The sequence below is a fragment of the Gorilla gorilla genome, chromosome 19 (assembly GCF_029281585.2).
Source record: "Gorilla gorilla gorilla isolate KB3781 chromosome 19, NHGRI_mGorGor1-v2.1_pri, whole genome shotgun sequence".
NCBI lineage: Eukaryota > Metazoa > Chordata > Mammalia > Primates > Hominidae > Gorilla > Gorilla gorilla.
In genome coordinates, this window is record NC_073243.2 from 79,751,344 (window position 1) to 79,774,175 (window position 22,832).

Genomic DNA, 22,832 nt, shown 5'->3' on the forward strand with positions numbered 1-22,832 from the left:
AAAAATTCAAGTGGGAAGTATCAGAGAAAACAGGTGAAAAATCATCTTTTGGCTGGATGCTATGGCACATGTCTGTAATCCCAGCACTTTGGGAGGCTGAGGCGAGCGGATCATCTGAGGTCAGGAGTTCGAGACCAGCCTGGCCAACATGGTGAAACTCTGTCTCTACTCAAAATAGAAACATTATCCGGGTGTGGTGGAGCACGCCTGTAATCCCAGCTACTTGGGAAGCTGAGGCAGGAGAATTGCTTGAACCCGGGAGGTGGAGGTTGCAGTGAGCCGAGATCTTGCCATTGCACTCCAGCCTGGGTGACAAGAGTGAGACTCCATCTCAAAGCAAAACAAAACAAAACATCTTTTAACCATTTCTATTATCATGATTCTAATTTTTTTTTTTTTTAGGGATGAAGGAGGTTCTAACTCATAATTAAATGGAAACTTTAGGATTACTGAGGATTTTCATTATCTTTGCTATCCTGTTTCCCATTACTACAGAAAATAGAAAGTTGGATTTTTATGACTGTAACTAAGGGCTGGATGTAACAGCAGCTTTCTAGTTGTGAGCACCTGTTCTCCATGAACTCTGTCTGACTCCCTGGCTGGCACGTTCTGTGGTGGGGAGTCCAAGTTTGGGCCACCACTGTGTTGCTTTGTCTTCTGGTCTGAGGCATCTCATCCCCTTGGCCTTGATCATTGCCAGCCACCTGTATCAGTCAGTCTCTTTCCCTGATACATGGGGAGAGGCTGAAGAATTCAAAGCGGGAGAAAACTATCTTTTAGTTCTCAGGAGTTGATGTAAGAATAAGATGATTCATGTAAACATGCAACATAGGACTCATACTAGGCACTCAGAATTGCTGGGTTTTATCGTTGTTTTCATCATCAATACCAATATTTGATCAATAACCAATTTAAATTTAATTGAAGTTGACTTCAATTAAAGAAGAAAAGTTTTAAAAAATTGGTATGAGAAAACTTAACTATTTTAACTTCAAAGTAGAATTAATGTCCTTTAAAACAGAGTAATTTAATTACACCTGCAAGGTTATGTCAGCAGAGGATGCTAGAAGCTGTGTTCCAAAACCCAGTGACTATGTTCCTTAGGGTTTTGAAACTGCTAATGTGTGAAAATGGGCACTAGGGGGCAATAGAAGCTCTTTGGCAAGCATCCAGTTTTTCGCTTTGCCTGTCTATAGTGGAAGGAAAAAAAAGAATCTTTTATAAATAATGTCTTCTACAGACTGGAACAAGTGAGTTTGAGATTGAGATTAGTGTTGGAATAATTACTTTTTATTCTCTGAAGAAGAATGCAGAAAAATTCTCTCAAATATATTTAAAATTTTATCTTGAGCTTTTTAGGTAAGTAACAGAGATTCCTGACTGGGCGCTGTGGCTCACACCTGTAATCCCAGCACTTTGGGAGGCTGAGGTGGGCAGATCATGAGGTCAGGAGATGGAGACCATCCTGGCGAATATGGTGAATCCCTGTCTCTACTAAAAATAGAAAAATTACCTGGGCATGGTGGTGTGTGCCTGTGATCCCAGCTACTTGGGAGGCTGAGGCAGGAGAATCATTTTGAACCAGGGAGGCAGAGGTTGCAGTGAGCCGAGATCGCACCACTGCACTCCAGCCTGGCGACAGAGCAAGACTCTGTCTCAAAAAAAAAAAAAAAAAAAAAAAAAAGAAAGATTCCTATGTGGGAGTTTTAAGGATAGCTTCCTCATACTTTAATATTGAAGTCTATAAAGTTGAATAAGGTTTATTTCTGTGATCATTAGTCTAATCCAAACTTTTGAAAATATATATCAGATCTTGCTGGGCACAGTGGCTCACGTCTGTAATCCCAGCACTTTGGGAGGCCAAGGCGGATGGATCACCTGAGGTTGGTAGTTCAAGACCAGCCTGACCAACATGGAGAAACCCTGTCTCTACTAAAAATACAAAATTAGCCAGGCGTGGTAGTGCATGCTTGTAATCCCAGCTATTTGGAAGGCTGAGGCAGGAGAATCGCTTGAACTCAGGAGGCGGAGGTTGCGGTGAGCCTTGATTGCGCATTGCACTCCAGCCTGGGCAACAGGAGCAAAACTCTGTCTCAAAAAAAAAAAAAAAAAAAAGAAAATATATATCAGATCTTGTCTGATATATATATATATAAACCTCCGGTTTCTTCCTATCACTTCAGGTTCTTTGCCTTGGCCTGTGCAAATCACACTGACTTTATCCCCTTCTACCCCCTGGCTTGCTCACTCCTCTCTAGCCACATTGATCTTTCTGGTTTTCTTTGGAGACCTCTATTCTTATTCCCACACGGAAACTTTCTATTTACTCTTTCTTCCGCATGGAATAATACCCAGAACTTCACATGGCTCCCTTATTTTGCTTGGATCTGTGCTCAAGTGTTACCTTCTCTGTCCATCTTATATAGGTCCCCCTTGCTCCCCATCCCACCTCTTTTCCTATCACTGCTTTATGGTACTTATCATTATCTGATATTTTTGTGTATTGGTTTATTGTCTTTCTTCACATAAGAATGTAAGTTCTATGAGGACAGTCTGTTTTTTTTTTTTTTTTTTTTTTTTTTACTGCTGTATCCTCAGTGGCTTGACAGATACCTAGCACATAGTAGGTACTCAAGAAATATTAGTTGAATGAATGGAATGGCCATCCTTGGCTGTGGGCATGGCTACTTTCTTCCTAAACATTTCATTGAATCAAAGTTAGCTTCTGAACTGGTCACAATTATTCTTTTTTTTTTTTTTTTTTTTTTTTTGAGATAGTTTCCCTGTGTCACCCAGGCTGGAGTGCAATGGGGTGATACCGGCTCACTGCAAGCCCCACCTCCCAGGCTCAAGCGATTTTCGTGCCTCAGCCCCCTGAGTAACTGAGATTACAGGCATGTGCCACCATGCCTGGCTAATTTTTGTAATTTTAGTAGAGTCAGGGTTTTGCCATCTTGGCCAGGCTGATCTCAAACTCCTCAAGTGATCTGCCAGCCTTGGCCTCCTAAAGTGCTGGGATTACAGGCATTAGCCACCGTGCCCAGCCACAGTTACTCTTTAGAAGCTGAGAAGCTAATATTCCACTTACACATTTCTAGGCTAGTCCTCCACAGTTATGTCAAAAGTGTGCAGTCTTTTTAAAGCTCCCTTTCCAGGTAAGCTTTTGTATCCTCTCAAGGGTTGTTTCTGCCTCTGAGCAGTGGTTTTTATTTTGCTCAACAAATATTTTGTGCATCTGCTATGTGAATGGACACTGCTAGTATGGATCAAAATGAGGATACTTTAAGGAAGATGGACTAAGTTATGCAGATAATCCAAAGCATACTTTAAGTGCAGTGACAAATATGGGGGTACTTTTTATCTGACTTTGATTATAGTCTCTTTACTTACAAGTTTTTGTTTTTTTCTTTTTTTGAGACAGGGTCTTGCTCTGTCACTCAGACTAGAGTGCAGTGGCATGCTCACTACTCAACTGCAGCTTTGATCTTCCAGGCTCAAGCAATCCTCCCATCTCAGCCTCCCTAGTAGCTGGAACTACAGTGGGCGCCACCATGCCCGGCTAATTTTTCTGTGTTTTCTAGAGATGGGGTTTCCTCATATTGCCCAGGCTGGTCTCGAACTCCTGGGCTCAGGTGATCTGCCTGTCTCAGCCTCCCAAAGTGCTAGGATTACAGGTATGAGTCACTGTACCCGGCCACCACCCCCCCCCCCCCCCCGACTTTTTTTTTTTTTTTTTTTTAAGAGACAGCGTATTGCTCTGTTGCCCAGCCTGGAGTGCAGTGGCACAATCATAGCTCACTGTGACCTCAAATTCCTGGGCTTAAGTGATTCTCCTGTCTCAGCCTTCTGAGTAGCTGAGACTGCAGGCGTGCATCACCATGCCGAGCTAATTATTTTATTACTTTATTCTTTGTAGAGGTGGAGTCTTGCTATGTTGCCCAAGCTGGTCTTGAGCTCCTTGGCTCAAGTGATCCTCTTGCCTTGGCCTCGCAAAGTCCTGGGATTATAGACATGAACCACTGTGCCCAACACAAGTTATTTTAATATCCAGGTATTCAGCATTAAACTCTGGTAAACATCTGTCAATTTAGTGTATACATAGCAAATTGCAAAACTTGCAGATTTAAGTAAGTGTGCCATTAAGTAAGTGGAAATGATGTTAAAGAAGTTCTCCACTCCACCCAAAGCATTGTAAAGTGAGGAACTGGTTGAACTAGAGCAGTTAGTTCCTGATTGGAAAAGAGAAAATTGACAAGAATGATACGTGATTTGAATATCATAGGATTTTGAAAAAATTGAAGAAGTTTCTATAAAATAATACTTGATTCATTCTTTGTGGATTCTAACATTTACTATGAGATTTGTTATGACTTAAATTTTGAATTATGAATTTTATTTTATTTTATTTTATTCAGGATTAAATAAACCTTGACCTAAAAATTTTAATTTTATTTTAAGATATTTTAGTGTAATCTTTTTATACCCCCTCTTCAGTGAAAATTTGAATCTCCTGTTTTTTTGAGATGGAGTCTCGCTCTGTCGCCCAGGCTGGAGTGCAGTGGCGTGATCTCGGCTCACTGCCAGCTCCGCCTCCCGGGTTCATGCCATTCTCCTGCCTTAGCCTCCCGAGTAGCTGGGACTAGAGGCAACCGCCACCACGCCTGGCTAATTTTTTCTATTTTTTAGTAGAGACGGGGTTTCACCGTGTTAGCCAGGATGGTAATCTCCTTTTCTCCTTTTTAGTTGACTACTTCTCTTATAATCATGAAAAAAGTTGGGATGTTCTCCTTTGTATCATTTATCATTTCTTATAGCCATATACCTTCTTCTATATTCACAGAACTCTTGTTCAGTTTTCAAAAATCTCTTGGCATATCTAGTACTTTCTAAAAACTTTTTTTCTGTTACCCAAGGATATTTACTATCATCAGTAATTTTTCTTCTTCTTTTTTTTCCTTTTGAAATGGAGTCTCTTTGTCACTCAGGCTGGAGTGCAGTGGTGTGATCTTGGCTCTGCTCACTGCAACCTCCGCCTCCTAGGTTCAAGCAATTCTCCTGCCTCAGCCTCCTGGGTAGCTGGTATTACAGGCACCTGCCAACTCGCCTGGCTAATATTTGTACTTTTGGTAGAGACAGGGTTTCACCATGTTGGCCAGGCTGGTCTCGGACTTCTGGCCTCAAGGGATCTGCCCGCCTTGGCCTCCCAAAGTGCTGGGATTACAGGTGTGAGCCACCATGTTGGGCCCAGTAATTTCTGTGAAGTAATGGAATACTCATTTTTAAAAATCTTTCACTTTCATTTCTCTTTTCCTATTTTACTTCCTTATGTCTTCCTGTATAAGCCCCCACCTCTTTGCTGTTTAACTCATGTTTCATTTTACGTTAAAGCGTTTCTTTTTTTTGTCGAGACAGAATCTCACTCTGTCTTCCAGGTTGGAGTGCAGTGGCGCAATCTTGGCTCTCTGCAACTTCCGTCCTGGGGTTCAAGCGATTCTCCTGCCTCAGCCTCCTGAGTAGCTGGGTTTATAGGCGCCTGCCACTGTGCCCAGCTAATTTTTGTATTTTTAGTAGAGACGGGGTTTCACCATCTTGGCCAGGCTGGTCTTGAACTCCTGACCTTGTGATCCACCTGCCTCAGCCTCCCAAAGTGCTGGGATTACAGGTGTGAGTCACCGCGCCCAGCTGCTTTTCTTTTTTTAAAAACTGAATTTAGGCTGGGCATGGTGGCTCATGCCTGTAATCCCAGCACTTTGGGAGGCCAAGGTGGGTGGATCACCTGAAATCAGAAGTTCGAGACCAGCCAGGCCAACATGGTGAAACTCCATCTCTACTAAAAATACAAAAAATTAACCGGGTGCGGTGGCAGGTGCCTGTAATCCCTGCTACTTGGGAGGCTGAGGCAGGAGAATTGCTTGAACCTGGGAGGTGGAGGTTACAGTGAGCAGCGCCATTGCACTCCAGTCTGGGTGACAGAACAAGACTCTGTCTCAAAAACAAAAACTGAATTTAGTGCAATTATATTTTTCGCTTTGTTTGTTTCTCTCAGTTTACTATTTATTAAATTTATTTTGGGCTACTTTATTTATTGATTACATTTTTTTTTTTGAGATGGGGTCTCACTGTGTTGCCCAGGCCAGTCTTGAATTCCTGGGGTCAAGTGATCTGCCCCCCTCAGCCTTCCAAAGTGCTGGGATTACAGGCGTGAGCCACCATGCCTGGCCCATATTTTGTTTTCTACCTTAACAGCTAAAGAAAGTATTCTTGGTCGGCCACAGTGGCTCTCATCTCTAATCCCAGTGCTTTGGGAGGCCGAGGTGGGAGGATTACTTGAGGCTGGGAGTTCAAGACCAGCCTGGGCAACACAGACCCAGTCTCTACAAAATAAATTAATAAATAACTAAAAAGAGAAAAAAGTAAATAACTAAAAAGAGAAGTAAGAATCAGGTAATTATTTTGTGACTCCTCTAAATATTAATGAAGACAGCCAGAGGAACAGACCAATCAATTTGCACGTTAGTAGTTGTAACACAGTGTTTGAAAGTAAAATAGTTTCCTTGATCTTTCACCTCTTGTTGACGTGTATACAAGTAGATTTGCCTGTGCCAATCTTGAAAAAGATTTGTTTTTTTCTTTTTTCTTTTTTAGACACAGATTCTTGCTCTGTTGCCCAGGCTAGAATATAGTGGTATGATCATAACTCACTGCAACCTTGAACTCCTGGGCTTAAGTGATCTTTCTGCTCTAGCCTCCTGAGCAGCTAGGAACAAAGGTGCATGCCACCATGCCCAGCTATTTTTTGTAGAGATGGGGTCTTCATATGTTCCTCAGGCTGTTCCCGAACTCATGGCTTTAAATGATCCTCTCACTTTGGGAGGATGACATGAGGTTGAGAGTTTGAGACCAGCCTGGCCAACATGGTGAAACCCCGTCTCTACTAAAAATACAAAAAAATTAGCCAAGTGTGCTGATATGTGCCTGTAGTCCCAGCTACTCGGGAGGCTAAGGCAGGAGAATCACTTGAACCCAGGAGGCGGAGGTTGCAGTGAGCCGAGATCACGCCACCACTTCAGCCTGGGCAACAGAGTAAGACTCTGTCTCAAAAACAAAAAATAAAAGAATTATGATATGAAATAAGCATATGCACTATAGCACCAACAGTTCAACAGTTAGCGGGTCCTTCTTTTGTGCAATTTTCTAAACAATTAAGATGAATTAACTCATATAATCCTCCTACTGCTCCAGTGAAGTGGAGGTACAGTTATCCATCCCCTTTCGACAGGTGAGGAAACTAGTATTCGGAAGTGCTAAGTTCTCTAAGGCCACGCAGTGGTAAATGGCGGAGTCAGGTTTCAAATTTAGGGAAGCTACTCCAGAATCCATGTGCTTAACCATTATGCCCTACTACACTACTGGTTGTGACCTGTTCTGCTTCTCAGGGTCATCTCGACTCTCCTACATTTGCCTCATGCCCTATCTGTATAAACTGAACAGTCTTTGGTTCTGACTGTTTCATGCATTCCAGAATACTTTTTCTTCTCTCTGGATGCTGATCAATACTTAGTACACCTCTATTCAGTGGCATTCTACGTAAGCTGTGACCCTTGTAAGGTACTTTGTGACAGACCTATCTCTTTCATCAAGGAAGACCTTTTTCATTTTTCAGAATTATTTTTCCGTGTGAAAACAGAGCATTTTCTCCTTGTGAAAATCTTCACTGACTCACAAAAGTGGTGTTGAATACCTTCTCTTTTGTGCTACCTCTGATTTGTTATATTCCTGTCTTACATTTTTAGTAACAGAACTGTGGAGATATCAGGGTGAAGTGTATATTAATCTTTATTCTACTTCTAAAAAGATGCTTTGTTTCCTAAATGAATCAATCAACAAATATTCTTTGTAGAGAGAAGGCTAAGGATTTGAGGCTTTGAGAAGACGGTTCAGGTTGTTAATTTGTGTGCATGAGAATGGGGTATACATGAGGTTGGTATTGCCACTGACATCCTAGATGAGGGACTTTTTCAGGAATAGGAAAAATGGTGCAACTCAGACCCAGCTCAGCAGGTGAAATTCTCCCTCTCTCTTGGTGGTTGTAAAAGAAAGTCTTCTCGGCCGGGCGTGGTGGCTCACGCCTGTAATCCCAGCACTTTGGGAGGCCAAGGTGGGTGGGGCTCACTTGAGCCCAGGAGTTCAAGAATAGCCTGTGCAACATGGCAAAACCCTGTCTCTACAAAAAATAGAAAAATTAGCTGTGCGTGGTCATGCAAGCCTGTGGTCCCAGCTACTCAGGCGGCTAAGGTGGAAGGATCATCTAAGTCTGGGGCAGTTGAGACTGCAGTGAGTGAGCCATGATTGTGCCTCTGCACTCCAGCTTGGGTGACAGAGTGAGACCCTGTCTCAAAAAAACAACAAAAAAGATAAATATAAACAATAGAAAGCTGTAAGTGCTATAGGGAAAGGGAACATGTAGAGCACGATAACATGGATCAGAAGTGTTAACTGGGAGACAGGTTGTAATTTAAACTAGGGCGGTCAAGTTAGGCCTCCTTCAGAAGATGACCTTTGAGAAGACTTGAAAGAGATTAGGAAGTTGACCATGTAGATATCTGGGAGAACGGTGCAGGCATAAGGAACAGCTAGCGTAAAGGCCCTAAGGCAGTAATGTGCCTGGCACGTTCATGAAAAAAGCTCTTAGGCGAGTATGGCTGGAACAGAATGAACAAGAGGGAGAGAAGGAGGAGATGACTGACATCAGAACACTAACAGGAGGACCTGTAGGCAATTGTAAAGGCTTTTCCTTTTATGCTGTTTTTTTTCTTTTTTCCCCCTAAGCCTTAGTTTGTCTGTAATTATAATGATTTTGAGCATGATTTTTGAGTAATGGCATAATTTGAAAGATGCTTTTTAGGAAGAATGGAAATGACTTGGTAATTGATTATATAAGTGTGGTGAGAGGGACTCATCAAGATTATTAGTTTTGTAGCTGGTAGATAGTGGCAGTAGTTGCTGAGATAGAAAGCAGGATGAGCAGAATTTGGAGGCTGAGTGATAGGGAAGATTGTAAATTCAATTTTGGACAATTAAGTTGAGGTATTTCTGAGACATCCAGGCAAAGCATCCTGATGACTGCTAGAAATATAGGTTTGTTGTTGAGAGACATCTAGCCTGGGATTATAGATTTTAGAGTCATCAGCATATGTTTGGCTATTGAAGCTCTGAGAATGAACAAGATGAGCAGAAAGCCTAGGACAGAACCCCGAGGGACAGATAGAGAAGGAAGATCCTGCACAGGTGGCCAAGAAGGAGGTAGAAGGTAAATCAGGGTAATAAGTGTCATGGAAACCAAAAGGAAGATTGTGATAGGAAAAAAATGTGTGGTCAATTGTGTCAGAATTAGATGAAGTAAAATGAGAAGCATCTTTATTATATTTAATGACAAAGTGTAATTATTTTAACATTAAGCAGTAATTCAGATTATATGAGATTATGTCACAGTTTGTTTTTTTGCCAAATCAAAACATCTTTACTGTTTTAGTTATCTACTTCTATGTAACAAACCACCTTAAACTTAGTGATTGAAAAGAATAGCCAGTATAATTTTTCTCATGACTATAAGTTGACTGGAGGTTAGCTGCTTCTTCTGGTCTTACTTTGAATCTCTCGTGTAGCTGCAGTTAGCGTATAGCATGTTCACCATGGCCTTACTTACATAGCTGGTGCCTTGGTGGGACAGCTGGAAGGCTGGCTCCGTTGAAACTTGGGGAAAGCACCTTCCCTTTCTCTAGTCTTTCCAACAGTGTATCCAGACTTCTTACTTGATGATTCTGCATGGAAGAAGACAACAAGGGTGTGAATATTGAGAGATGTGATTTCTTGAGGCCATTTTTGGAGACTAATTAACATATCCACCTAAAAGTAGTTGCCTTAAAGCCTAATCTAGGTTCTTTTTTTTTTTTTTTTGAGATGGGGTCTCTCTTGCCAGACTGGAATACAGTCACGGCTCACTGTAGCCTTGACCTTCCAGGCTCAAATGATCCCACCTCAGTCTCCCGAGTAGCTGGGAATACGGGTGTGCACAACCATGCCCAGCTAATTTTTAAATTTTTTTAGAGATGGGGTTTCGCTGTATTGCCCAGGTTGGTCTCAAACTCATGGGCTCAAGTGATATTCCTGCCTTGGTCTCTGAAAGTTTTAGAATTACAGGCATGAGCTACCACGCTCAGCTTTATCTAGATTTTTGAACTCTTTAAAAAGAAACACGTTGGCTGGGCGCGGTGGCTCACGCCTGTAATCCCAACACTTTGGGAGGCTGAGGCGGGTGGATCACGAGGTCAGGAGATCGAGACCATCTTGGCTAACACGGTGAAACCCCGTCTCTACTAAAAATACAAAAAATTAGCTGGGCGTGGTGGCGGGCGCCTGTAATCCTAGCTACTCAGGAGGCTGAGGGAGGAGAATGGCATGAACCCGGGAGGCGGAGCGGAGATAGCTCCACTGCAGTCCGGCCTGGGCGAAAGAGCGAGACTCCATCTCAAAAATAAAAAATAAAAAAAAAAGAAACACGTCATTTCATTGATTCATATACACATGCACACATAGATGTGTATATGTACATACATGTGCATGTACACACACATGCATAAACACATGCACACATGCATGCACACATACATTTCTCTTTTTATTCCTAATAGGATTCTCAGTATGTAACTGTTCAGGATAAAAGATACATTTCCCAACTGGGCATGGTGGCTCACACCAGTAATCCATGCACTTTGGGAGGGCGAGGTGAGTGGATCGCCTGAGGATCACCTGAGGTCAGGAGTTCGAGACCAGCCTGGCCAACCTGATGAAACTCCGTCTCTGCTAAAAATACAAAAAATAGCTGGGCATGGTGGCACGCGCCTGTAATCCCAGCTACTCAGGAGACTGAGGCAGGAGAGTCGCTTGAACCTGGGAGGTGGAGGTTTCAGTGAGCTGAGATCGTGCCACTGCACTCCAGTCTGGGCAACAAGAGTGAAACTCCGTCTCATAAAAGAAAAAGATACATTTCCGAGCTTTTCCTGTTGCTAGGTATGGTGGCTCTGTGGCTTAGTTCTGGGCAGTGAAATGTAAGTGCAAGAATATGGACAACTTTTGAGAGGAAAATTAATGGGAAGAGATGTATCCTCCTTTTTTTTTTTCCCCCCCCTGCTGTCTGGAAACCACAGCAGCCTTTTGGACCATCACCTAGACTTGTTGAATTTATGAGGGCAACAAGCTGTGGTCCTGATTGTCTTAGACATATGTCAGTCCTGACTTTATTTTGGGTTTTTGTTACAGCCAAAACTAATTCTATCAGGCTTTTGTTTTGTTGTTGTTGTTTTTTTTGTTTTTTCATTAAAAAAAATACCAGTTTTGCTTTTCTGCAGATATCAGCAAAAAAAGTAAAAATTAGTTTTATCGAGGTATAGTTTACACACAGTAAAATGCAACCAATTTATGAGTATAGTTTGTGAAATTTTAAAAATGTAAGCATCTGAGTAATCACTACTACAATCAAGATTTAGAACATTTCCAAAAATGTTTCTTTCAAGCCACCTTGCTGTCAATCCATTTTTCCCTCTATTTACCCCTAAACCCAGGCAAATCTGTTTTATGTCACTATAGGTTAATTTAGCCCATTCTAGAATTTTATATAAATGGAAACACTGTACAAACTCTTCTGTGTTTGACTTACTTTGCACAGCATAATGCTTTTGAGACTTGCCCATCTTGTCTCGTGTTAGTGCTTTGTTCATTTTTATTGCTAAGTAGTAGTATGTTTATGAATCTACCATAGATTATTCATCTTTTGATAGACAAATAGCTTGTTCTCGGTTTTTGGCTATTCTGTATAAAGCTACTGTGATCATTCTTGTACAGGTCTTTTTGTAGATATACGTTTTTATTTCTCTTGGAAGCAAAATTGCTAGATCACGTGGTAAGTGTATATTTATAAGAAACTAGCAAACTGTTTTTTAGAGTGATTATTGCCATTTTACACTCTCACCTGCAAAATTGGAGAATTCTGCCTCCTCCATATCCTTGCCTACACTTGGTATTGTTGATAATTTTAATGTTAGCTATTCCAGTAAGTGTGTAGTGCTGTTTAATTGTGGCTTTAGTTTGCATTTGCTTGTTGACTGACATTAAACCTCTTTTCTTGTGATGAGGTCTCACTGTGTTGCCTAGGCTGGACTCAAACACCTGGGCTCAAGCAATTCCTTCTGCCTTAGGCTCCTGAGTGGCTGGGACTGCAATGTGCATCGCTATGCCTGGCTAATGTGTACATCATTTGTGAAGTGTCTGTTCAAATTTTTTGTCCATTTGAAAAATTCGGTTGCCTTTCTATTGAGTTTTAGAGTTTAGAGTTTATTTTGAGCTTAAATATTTTGGATAGAGGTATTTTGTCACATAAATGTATTGTAAATATCTTTGTCCAGTCTGAGTCTGCCTTTTATTTTCCTGATCATGTCTGTTGAGGATAGAAATTTTAAATTTTGATAAAATATGTCAGTTTTTTTTTCTTTTTGGTGTGTATTTTTTGTATTCTAAGAAATCTTTCCTTACCAATGATTGCAAAAAATTTTCCTATACTTTCTCATTGTTTTATAGGTTTAGTTTTTACGTTTATTATCTGTTTCAAGTTAATTTTTATGTATGGTGTAAGGAAAGGATTGGAGTTCCTTTTTTATTTTTTCCAAATTGATACCCAATTGTTTGAGTATTGTTTGTTTAAAAGGTCTTCTCATTTTGATTATCTTGGCATTTTTCTTGAAAACAAATTTATATATGTGTGGGTTAATTTCTGATTTGTTTATTTCATTGATATGCCTGGCCATTCTTACTCTACTATCACAATGTCTCAGTTACTGTCTTAGTTACTATAGCTCTATACATGAAATCATGTAGTGTACAGTTCTCTGACTTGTTTGTTTTGAAAACTGATTTGGTTACTCTGAGTCTTCAAATTTACATATACATTTTAGAATTAGCTTGTAAATTTGTAGAGAACTGCCTGCTGAGATTTTGGTTGAGATTGTATTGAATCTGTAGATTAGTTTTGAGAGCCTTACTTTCCTAACAATATTAAGTTTTCCAATCCATAAACACTATATATCTTTCTATTTATTTTAAGTTCTCCTTAATTTTTCTCAGTAACATAGTGTTAAGTGTACAGGTCTTGCACATATTTTAAAAAATTATTTCTAAGTTTTAATGTTTTTTGTTATTATCTTAAATGGCGTGAACCACTGCACCCAGCCTGTTTTGAAGTTTTATTTGTGAACTTTCCAATGTCATAACTAATATATCTCTTAGAGGTAAACCTAGTTCCAATACACCTTTTTATAAAATATCTTTATTGGGATGTAAGGTCAGAGAAAGGGAGTGATAAGATGAAAGTGAAGTGGTCTACTAATAAGGTAGAAAACAGTGTGACTGAGTGTGATCTGAAGAGAGAACTGTTGTAGTTAAAGATTTGGATATCTTGGTTTGTGGTTTTAGAATCAAAGCAGCACTGGGTGTCAATTAATTCTAGAATTGGACATGAGGGTAAATGGCTGAATAATGGTAAAGAAAATGAAAGACTAGTGTATTGAATGCGTTTTCCGCATTGATTAAAATCACCCTGTACTAATGAAGTTTTTACTGTTGTAATTAATTAATACTTTGTGTATAGATTTTTTTCTTTTCTTTTTTTCTTTTTTTTGATATGGAGTCTCGCTCTGTTGCCCAGGCTGGAGTGCAGTGGCATGATCTCAGCTCACTGCAACCTCCACTTCCTGGGTTTAAGCGATTCTCCCACCTCAGGCTCCCAAGTAGCTGAGATTACAAGCCTGCGCCACCACACCCAGCTAATTTTTGTATCTTTAGTAGTGACGGGGTTTCACCATATTGGCCAGGCTGGTCTCAAATTCCTGACCTCAAGTGATCCACCTGCCTCGGCCTCCCAACTGCTGGGATTACAGATGCAAGCCACCGTGCCCAGCATGTGTATGTATACAGTTTTTTTTTCCTTCTATCGTCCAGGTTGGAGTGCAGTGGCGCAATCTTGGCTGACTGCAACCTCTGCCTCCCGGGTTCAGGCCATCCTCCTTCCTCAACCTCCTGGGTAGCTGGGACTACAGGCTTGTGCCACCATGTCTGGCTAATTTTTGTATTTTTACTAGTGATGGGGTTTCACTATATTGGCTAGGCTGGTCTGGAACTCCTGACCTTAGGTGATCAGGCTGCCTTGGCCTCCCAAAGTGTTGGGATTGCAGGCATGAGCCCCTGTGCCTGGCCATATATATTTAAAGTTCTGACTGTCATTGGATTGCAAGATTCGTGAAGGCAGGAACCTTCTTTCTTTAAAACCAGAATATCATCAGTGCTAGGCATAGTCAGTACTCAATAAATATTTATTGAGTAGTTAATTATAAGAGTGACATCAGGGCTTTGGGTGGAGAGTAACAGAGCTATCTTTATTTCTTCACATCTTAAGTCCTTAAGATCTCTTATATAATTCCTCTTTTTTTTTCTTTTTTCCATTCCCACTGTATTATGTCAATTCAGGTCCTCTCTGGATTATTGCAAGAATATTTTAATAGGCTTCCCTGTGCTTACACTGGCATTTACCTTATACTGGTAATTTCCTAGTTCAGCCTCCACACCACAGCCTTGATGATTTTTTAATTATTAATTTTATTGTGCTAAAAACACATAACATAAAGTTTACCATCTTAACCATTTTTAAGTGTACAATTCAGTATTGTTACATATATTCACATTATTGTACAATCAATCCCCAGAACTTTTTCATTTTGCTAACTGAAACTCTGTATCCATTAAATAGCAACTCCCAGTTTCCTCCTGCCCCCAGCCCCTGGCAGCAACCATTCTGCTTTCTATCTCTATTAATCGGGCTGCTCTAGCACATATAAGTGGAACCATATAGTATTTGTCTTTTTGTAACCGATGTATTTTACTTAACATAATGTCTTCAAGGTTCATCTGTGTTGTAGCATGTGTCAGAATTTTCTTTCTTTTTAAGATGGAAAAATATTCTGTTTTATGTTTATGTCACGTTTTGTTGATTAATTCATCCATCAGTGGATACTTGGGTTGCTTTTCACCTCTTGGTTGTTGTGAATACTACTGTGAACGTGGATGTACAAATAGCTCTTCAAGATTCTGCTTTCAATTCTTTTGGGTATATACCCAGAATTGGAATTGCTGGATCATACAGTAATTATATTTTTAATTTTCTGAGGAACTACCAAGCTGTTTTCCATAGTAGCTATACCATTTTACATTCCTACCAACATTGCACAAGGATTCCAGTTTCTTTACCTCCTTACCAACACTTGTTATTTTCTGTTTATTTGATAGTAAAAGTTTTTTGATCCTAGTGTGAAGTGATATTTCATTGTGCTTTTAATTTGCATTTCCTTAATTATTAGTGATGCTGAGCATCTTTTCATGTGCTTATTGGCCATTTGTTTACCTTCTTTGGAGAAATGCCTATTCAAGTCTTTTGCTCATTTTATTTTTATCTTTGAGACGTAGTCTCGCCCTGTGGCCCAGGCTGGAGTGCAGTGGCGTGATCTCGGCTCACTGCAACCTCCACCTCCCGAGTTCAAGCGATTCTCCTGCCTCAGCCTCCTGAGTAGCTGGGACTACAGGCGTGTGCCACCACGCCCGGCTAATTTTTGTATTTTTTTTTTTTTTTTTACTAGAGATGGGGTTTCACCGTGTTAGCCAGGATGGTCTCGATCTCCTGACCTTGTGATCTGCCCACCTCAGCCTCCCAAAGTGCTGGGATTACAGGCATGAGCCACCGCGCCCAGCATTTGAGCCACCGCGCCCAGCATTTGAACCACCGCGCCCGGCCTTTGAGCCACCGCGCCCGGCCTTTCTGGCTAACTTTTTGTATTTTAGTAGAGACAGGATTTTGCCATGTTGGCCAGGGTGGTCTTGATCTCCTGACCTTCCTCGTGATCTGCCTGCCTTGGCCTCCGAAAGTGCTGGGATTATAGGCATGAGCCACCGCACCCGGCCTTTTGCTCATTTTAAAATGAGGTGGTTTGTTTTTTTCTGTGTTGAGCTGTAGAAATTAAAAAACATATATAATCTGGATTTTAATCCCTTATATATATGATTTGCGCAAATTTTCTCCCATTTCTCTGTAGATTGTCTTTTTACTGTATTGATTATCTCTTTTGATGCCCAGAACACCTTGGCGATATTTTAAAATCTCAGATTTTTTTTTGTTGTTGTTGAACAGAGTCTCAGTCACCTGGGCTGGAGCACAGTGGCACGATCTCGGCTCATTGCAACCCTCACCTCCTAGGTTCAAGCAATTCATGTGCCTCAGCCTCCCAAGTAGTTAGAATTACAGGCGTGTGCTACCACACCTGGCTAATTTTTGTATTTTTAGTAGAGATGGGGTTTCACCATGTTGGTCAGGCTGGTCTCAAACTCCTGGCCTCAAGTGATCCGCCTACCTTGGCATTCCAAAGTACTGGGATTACAGGTGTGAGCCACCGTGCCTGGCCTAAAATCTCAGACTTTATCAAATTACTTTCTATGACTCAGAGCTTAAACTTCTGTTTTTTGGAATCGTATACAGCCTGATTTGGAACTCTCTGTCTGGCTTTTATGTATACAGTTGGCCCTTTGAGAGGAATTGGCTCCAGGACTCTCCTGCTGATCCCCAAATGCAAGGATGCTGAAGTCCCTTATATAAAATGGCATAGTGCTGTATATGTATAACACATACACCCTTGCTCTATTTTCTGCCTAGCAATTCAAACTCTAGTAAGGGAAAAATACTTGAAGTTCAGAAAGTGTCAAGATTTATAGTATTCTCTCCTGAATGTTCATCATATTCATCTAGATAACCTCCATTTTTTGAAAGATACCAGAAATCTCTTTTCTAACCACCTACTTTCTTAGGCAGAATGGAATTGAGCACTGAATCCTGTGTATACTTCTGTTACAGCAACTGAAACATTTTCATTTGCCCATTTGTTTACCTGTCTTATTTTGCTTTTCTGGACTGACAGTTCTGTGTAAGCAGAGTCTTTGTTAATAGTTCTTTTATCATTAATCTAACCCAGTTTGTGGTATGTAATTAAATAATAAATGTTTGTTAAGTGAATGTTTAGTGAGTAAATGAAGGTATTAGTTCATTCTCACACTGCTATGAAGAAATACACAAGACTGGACAATTTATAAAGGAAAGAGGTTTAATTGACTCACAGTTTCACATTTCTGGGGAGGCCTCAGGACACTTACAATCACGGCAGAAGGCAAAGGAGAAACACCTTCTTCATAGGGTGGCAAGACAGAGTGCGACATGCAAGCAGGGGAAATGTCAAATGCTTATAAAACCATCAGATCTTGTGAGACTCACTCTCAGGAGAACAGCATGAGGAAACTGCCCCCATGATCCAGTTACCTCCACCTGGTCCTGGGAATGTGGGGATTACAATTCAAGATGAGATTTTGGGTGGGGTCACAGCCGAACCATATCAATGAAGAAATGAATTAATGTTAAGTTAGTGTTATTAGATCTCCGTAGTTGCACTAGAATAGACTTTAATTCTGGTTGCCTGCACTGGTAACTGTACTTCAGTGATTTCTGGGAGAAAATAGCACTCATTTTCAAGCTTCTTTTTGGCAGTCCTTAGTGTCTTCCCCCAGCACCCAGCAACTTTGTAGCAGATCTTTGTTATTGGGTAGAGGTTTTATTATGGCTTATAGTTGTATGTGACCTTAGCCTAGAAGGGTTGTTTCTGATTTGTAAGTCATTTGAAATCTCTGTAAGGATGTTCATCAGATAGAATTGCTCATATTATTTTAGATATATTTACCATCATTGTTGTTATTGGGGGTAGACCACAGAGCCTGGGAAATAATCCTTTGGTTGGTTTTCAAAATTAAGCCAAAACAAAAAATGGTATATTTTCCTCTCTTGCATTAGGACTGTAGCTCTTGTTATGAATTCTGGTAATAAATTACTTCATCGAAGTCAAATAGTTTATGATGTTCCTTGGCAGGAAAATCTTGAAAATATTTTACTGTTATAGCAAATTTCACACTAAGCTATATTTCAAAAAGTCATTAGTAAAAGTTCTGGAAAAAGAACAGTCACCATCAAGTGATGTGCTACCAAAAGATGGATTGCTACTATTTTAGATGATTTAGCTGTGCCAATTATATGGGATTTTTATGAGTTATGCCATGCATGACTTCCAGTAAAACTTTGATTTTAAATGTAAACATTTATTTAAATGGTTAATTCACTCCTAATATAAATACTAAGTTGTATGTCCTTGTAAATTTTTTTAAGTGTTAGAAATTGTCTATATATAGGCACATTCTGCATTGAAATAAATGAAATAATTTTCATCCTATCTTTTTGGTGACAGTATTTCTATTTGCTGAGTGATGAAAAAGTAGTTATGAAATGAGGTACAAACTATGATAGATTCTTCTGTAAGTAGAACATTTCAAGTATTATCTTGGTTCTTGCAAGAATATTTAGCACTTACAAATGAGTTTTCATTATGTTCAAACGTGGTCAGCTGCAAAGAGAGTAGTGACTCAGATTATTCAGTGTAGGAATAGTCCAGAATTTGACCTTTAAATTGTTTTGGAATTTGTGTTTGAATATTGATATCTCTGAAAGAGGTATGTGCAGCACTTTCCACAGTATAGTAAACAAAACAGTAATGTCTTTGTCTTGAAAAAAACTGCAAATTCCCCAACTGTTTCTTTACAATCTAAAACAAAACTACCTTTATTTCTGTATTGTTGCAATCTTCAATCTGCTTTTAGTCTGGGATATAATAATTTGGTCTTAAAAGGTTTTCAGCTTTTGAAAATCTTAGTTATCTCTTGCCTCTCACTTACCAGGCTGGCCTGATGTGATAGCACCTGCTTTTCTTTATGGACATAATCATTACTCTAAAATTTGAGAGTTAATTAAAAATTACAATCTAGTGTGATGAACAAGGTAGACAGTGGGCCATTTATTCATTTCTAAAACCTCTGTGTGTGTGTATGTATGTCTGCCATATACCAGCTTTTTTGTGCATAGGGGATCCAGAGATGATAAACAGATATAGTCTTTGAGAAGCTTATATTTTGCAGTTTGATAAGGGGGTGGTGGTGGGGGAGATAGGTAAAAAATCACAATGTATTATCATAAGTTCTGTGACTGAGATAAGGAAATGCCATAGAAATGCATAAGAGGGTCATTTAACCCAGTGTTTGAAATGTTGAGAAGTGCTTTGAGCAGCTGGTCACATCTGAATTGAGTTTTGAGGGATGAATAAAAATTAGCCAGGTAAAGAGGAAAAGAAGCCTGGAAAAACACTCTAAGATGATGTGACCAATATAGGAGGTAAGCCTTGGAATAAATAGTGGCTATCATTTATTGAGCTCTACCATGTGCCAAACTCTGTTAGGAGTTTGAAACCACTTCACTGTAACCTGTGGGGCAGGTGCTATTATTCATAGTTTGCAAATGAAACTGAGAGTCATAACTTCGCTGAAGTCATCACATGGTTAATTAATGGCATTGCTAGTTTAAAAAACTCTAGCATTTCTGGCTTTTTCTGCAGGCTATTTCCTCCCAGCAAAGGACAGTTTCAAGATGGAGGAGATAAATAGTTACCATGCTGTTGAAAGTTCGTGTATGTAGATTAAGTTCTGTAAAGTGTGCAGAGGGATTTATAGTGACTTGTTTGTTCATTTAGAACTATTTACTGAGAGCGTCTTATGTGCCAAGAACTGTGCTAAGAATTAGGAATAAAATGATAAATGCCAAAATTGAGGTAGAGGGTGAAAGAAAGTGGGGACACTGAGTGAAGCCATAGTTTGAAAAAGTGGGATTGCAGAAGAAAAGATAACGATTGAGCAATAAATTTTAGGGGAAGTCAGTAGTCTTAGTTTTTGTTTTTTTACTATGGTAAGTATTAATACTTTGTTTATATGCTGAAGAGAAAGAGCCATAGCAGGGGAAAGATTGAAGATAGAAAAAGCTGTTAGGTCACATGTTTAATTAAGTAGATGGTGAGATGATTCTTGAATTTGTAATAGACATATAATATTAGTAGGATTAGCCTGCTCTTGAGTAATGAGACTTGAATAAATAATGAAAACTCTGATTTAAATGATCACTGTTACCTCTTATGTCTGATTTATGCATTCCTCTTTACTGTCCCTCAGTTGTTCTGCCCATACTCCTGTCTATCATAGCATTCATTATACTGAAGTAGAGCCGTTGATATCTCCCTGTCAGACCATATGCTTCTTGTGTGGGAGGGATGAGAAGAGACCGTGTCTGCTGTCACCTAACAACTGGTATAATCCCACTTCAGTAAATGCTTATTGAACCAGTGAATCAGTGAATGATTTGGAGTTTCTTATTTTTACCATTTTTGAACAATTTTCTTTTTAACTTTGAAGGGTTAAAAGGTATATAGTTAACCTGTGAAGGTTTTGTTGTTTGTTAGAAATTAAGTACTTAACACTTTAAGGTATGCCCCAGAATAGATAAATAGAGAACTTTAAAAATTTTTGATGTTGAAAGGACCTTGTTGGTTATTTTTTAGGAAAATCTGTAATTATTATTTTATACATAGGTTACAATATGCTTAAAAATAATTTTTGATATTAAAGCATGGTAAGCAGATATCAACCTTTTTGCTCCTCTTGATAAACTGATTTAAAGGAAAAATAAATTTCTAGTTTTTCTTTATGAATTATACTATTAACAACTACTGACTTATTTTTACATTTGGATTAAATTAAAATTTCAATTTATGTTGACAATAAGAGATAATTTTATAGAACCTAATGAGTTTCTTAGGTTTATCCTTTTAGAGATTTAAAATCAGTTTATCATCAGAGACCCATTGTAGTGTATCTAGAAGTGTAGAAAAAAGATACTCTCACACTTTTTTGCTGTTTTTTTTAAGCTTTGTGTTTAAAAACCAATGATACAATTTTAAAAAATTGTATTTCCTATGAAATGCGTTGTGTAGTTCCCCACAAATATGTTATTTTACCGTTAATGTCATGGGGTTTTCTTGTTTCAGAATCCTGTTCACAAGATTCCTGACTCGCATGAGATAACGCTGAAGCATGGCACTAAAACAGTAAGTTTAAAAATCTAGTTTTTTCCTCTCTCAAATCACAGGGCTGTCATGGAAAAGTGAACTGATAAGATACATTTGTATTAAGGCTAATTATACAATCAACTGATGACATAAAAGCTATAGACATTAAGGAAAAATAGATTACTTTTATGTTCAGTCAAAATAGCCATTTCCTTTTAGTTAAAATAGGAACACTTATTGTCACTGTTATTGTTGGCTTTAAAAATCTCTTATTTTTTAATATAGGAACATTATAAGTGGAAGAAAGAAATGAAACTCAAACACAATTTTGCTTTTTATGGTGTGGGAAAATTTCTTACTACCTTTAGCTTTACTTCTGTATCAGTAAAAGGCATGAATTTGTTCATTTTTCAGATGAATGTTGAGATAAGAAATGAACTTTCAGTAGTTACTGTATGGGTCTAAGTATTTATTAATACTTAGTTTACAGATTGCATGTTTATATTGTTATATTTACTTATGTTTGAGTAATCTAAACTATTTAAAGATGAATAATATAAAATATTTGAGATGTAAGGTGAAATCATTGTATCTTATTGCAAAGCCACTAAAAAGTAGTAGTTAAATGAGTGAAACATTCACATGAAATGAAAAAAATTATCTTTCCCTTTTCAGTGAAACTACTTTTTTCTAATTGACATGTAAAGAAGTAAGAAAATACATCCCATAATAAGAGGGAAATATCAATCAATAGAGGTAGACCCAGAAATGATATAAACAGGGTCATTCTTACAGTTTTTCTTTTGAAAATATTGTTTTCATAAAAATATTTATGTTAAATATAATGGGTTTATTGTTATTTTAAATGAAATGGAAAAGATGTAAAAATCTCTTAGTTTTAATTTCTAGTGGAAATAGTGATACATATAACTCACATAAACAAAACCTCTTTGGAGTCCTCATTCGTTTTTTGTTTTTTTTTGTTGTTGTTGTTGTTTTTTTTGAGACAGAGTCTCACTCTGTCACCCAGGCTGGAGTGCAGTGGTGTGATCTTGGCTCACTGCAAGCTCCAACTCCCGGGTTCATGCCATTCTCCTGCCTCAGCCTCCTGAGTAGCTGGGACTACAGGTGCCCGCCACCACACCTGGCTAATTTTTTTGTATTTTTGGTAGAGATGGGGTTTCACCGTGTTAGCCAGGATGGTCTCGATCTCCTGACCTCATGATCTGCCTGCCTCGGCCTCCCAAAGTGCTGGGATTACAGGTGTGAGCCACCGTGCCCGGCCTGGAGTCCTCAGTAGATTTTAAGAGTGTAAAGAGTCTTGAAATGAAACTATGTGGGAATTGCTGCCTTAAGACATCATTTCCATCTAATTCTTAATATATTTATTTTTTCTTAAATCAGGTTTTTTATATTTTTGTTTTGAAATTATGATGGAATTCTACTTTTTGTGTTTTTAAGTAAATAAGGAAAAATTGTAGACTGAGTATTTAAAAGGAAGCTTTTCTGTCATCTAGTCTGGAGAATTTTACAACTGAGAGATGGGTCATGAGTTTCACAAGTTTGATTTAAATATTCCTTTTTTTGTAAATCAAGTTTTATCTTACAGAGAAACATAACTTAAAAAATACTCCAGTATGTTTTACACATTGAAAATCAGTTAGAGTGTCTAATTATACTCTTGGCTTAACTCTTTTTTTT

General features: G+C 39.0%; 1 protein-coding gene across 4 annotated transcripts in view; it reads left to right on the plus strand.

Annotated features, from left to right (window-relative positions):
• Positions 1-22,832, plus strand: part of LOC115933170 (ciliogenesis and planar polarity effector 1-like) — a 57,861-nt gene that overhangs the window by 19,117 nt on the left and 15,912 nt on the right. For all 4 annotated transcript variants that reach the window (XR_008673232.2, XR_008673233.2, XR_008673235.2 and 1 more), the window contains exon 8: positions 21,111-21,170. Coding sequence is in view for 1 of the 4 variants with exons in the window: in XM_055367556.2 (XP_055223531.2) it covers positions 21,111-21,170 (60 nt within the window). In the remaining 3 variants the exon portion in view is untranslated. The remainder of the gene's footprint in view (positions 1-21,110; positions 21,171-22,832) is intronic.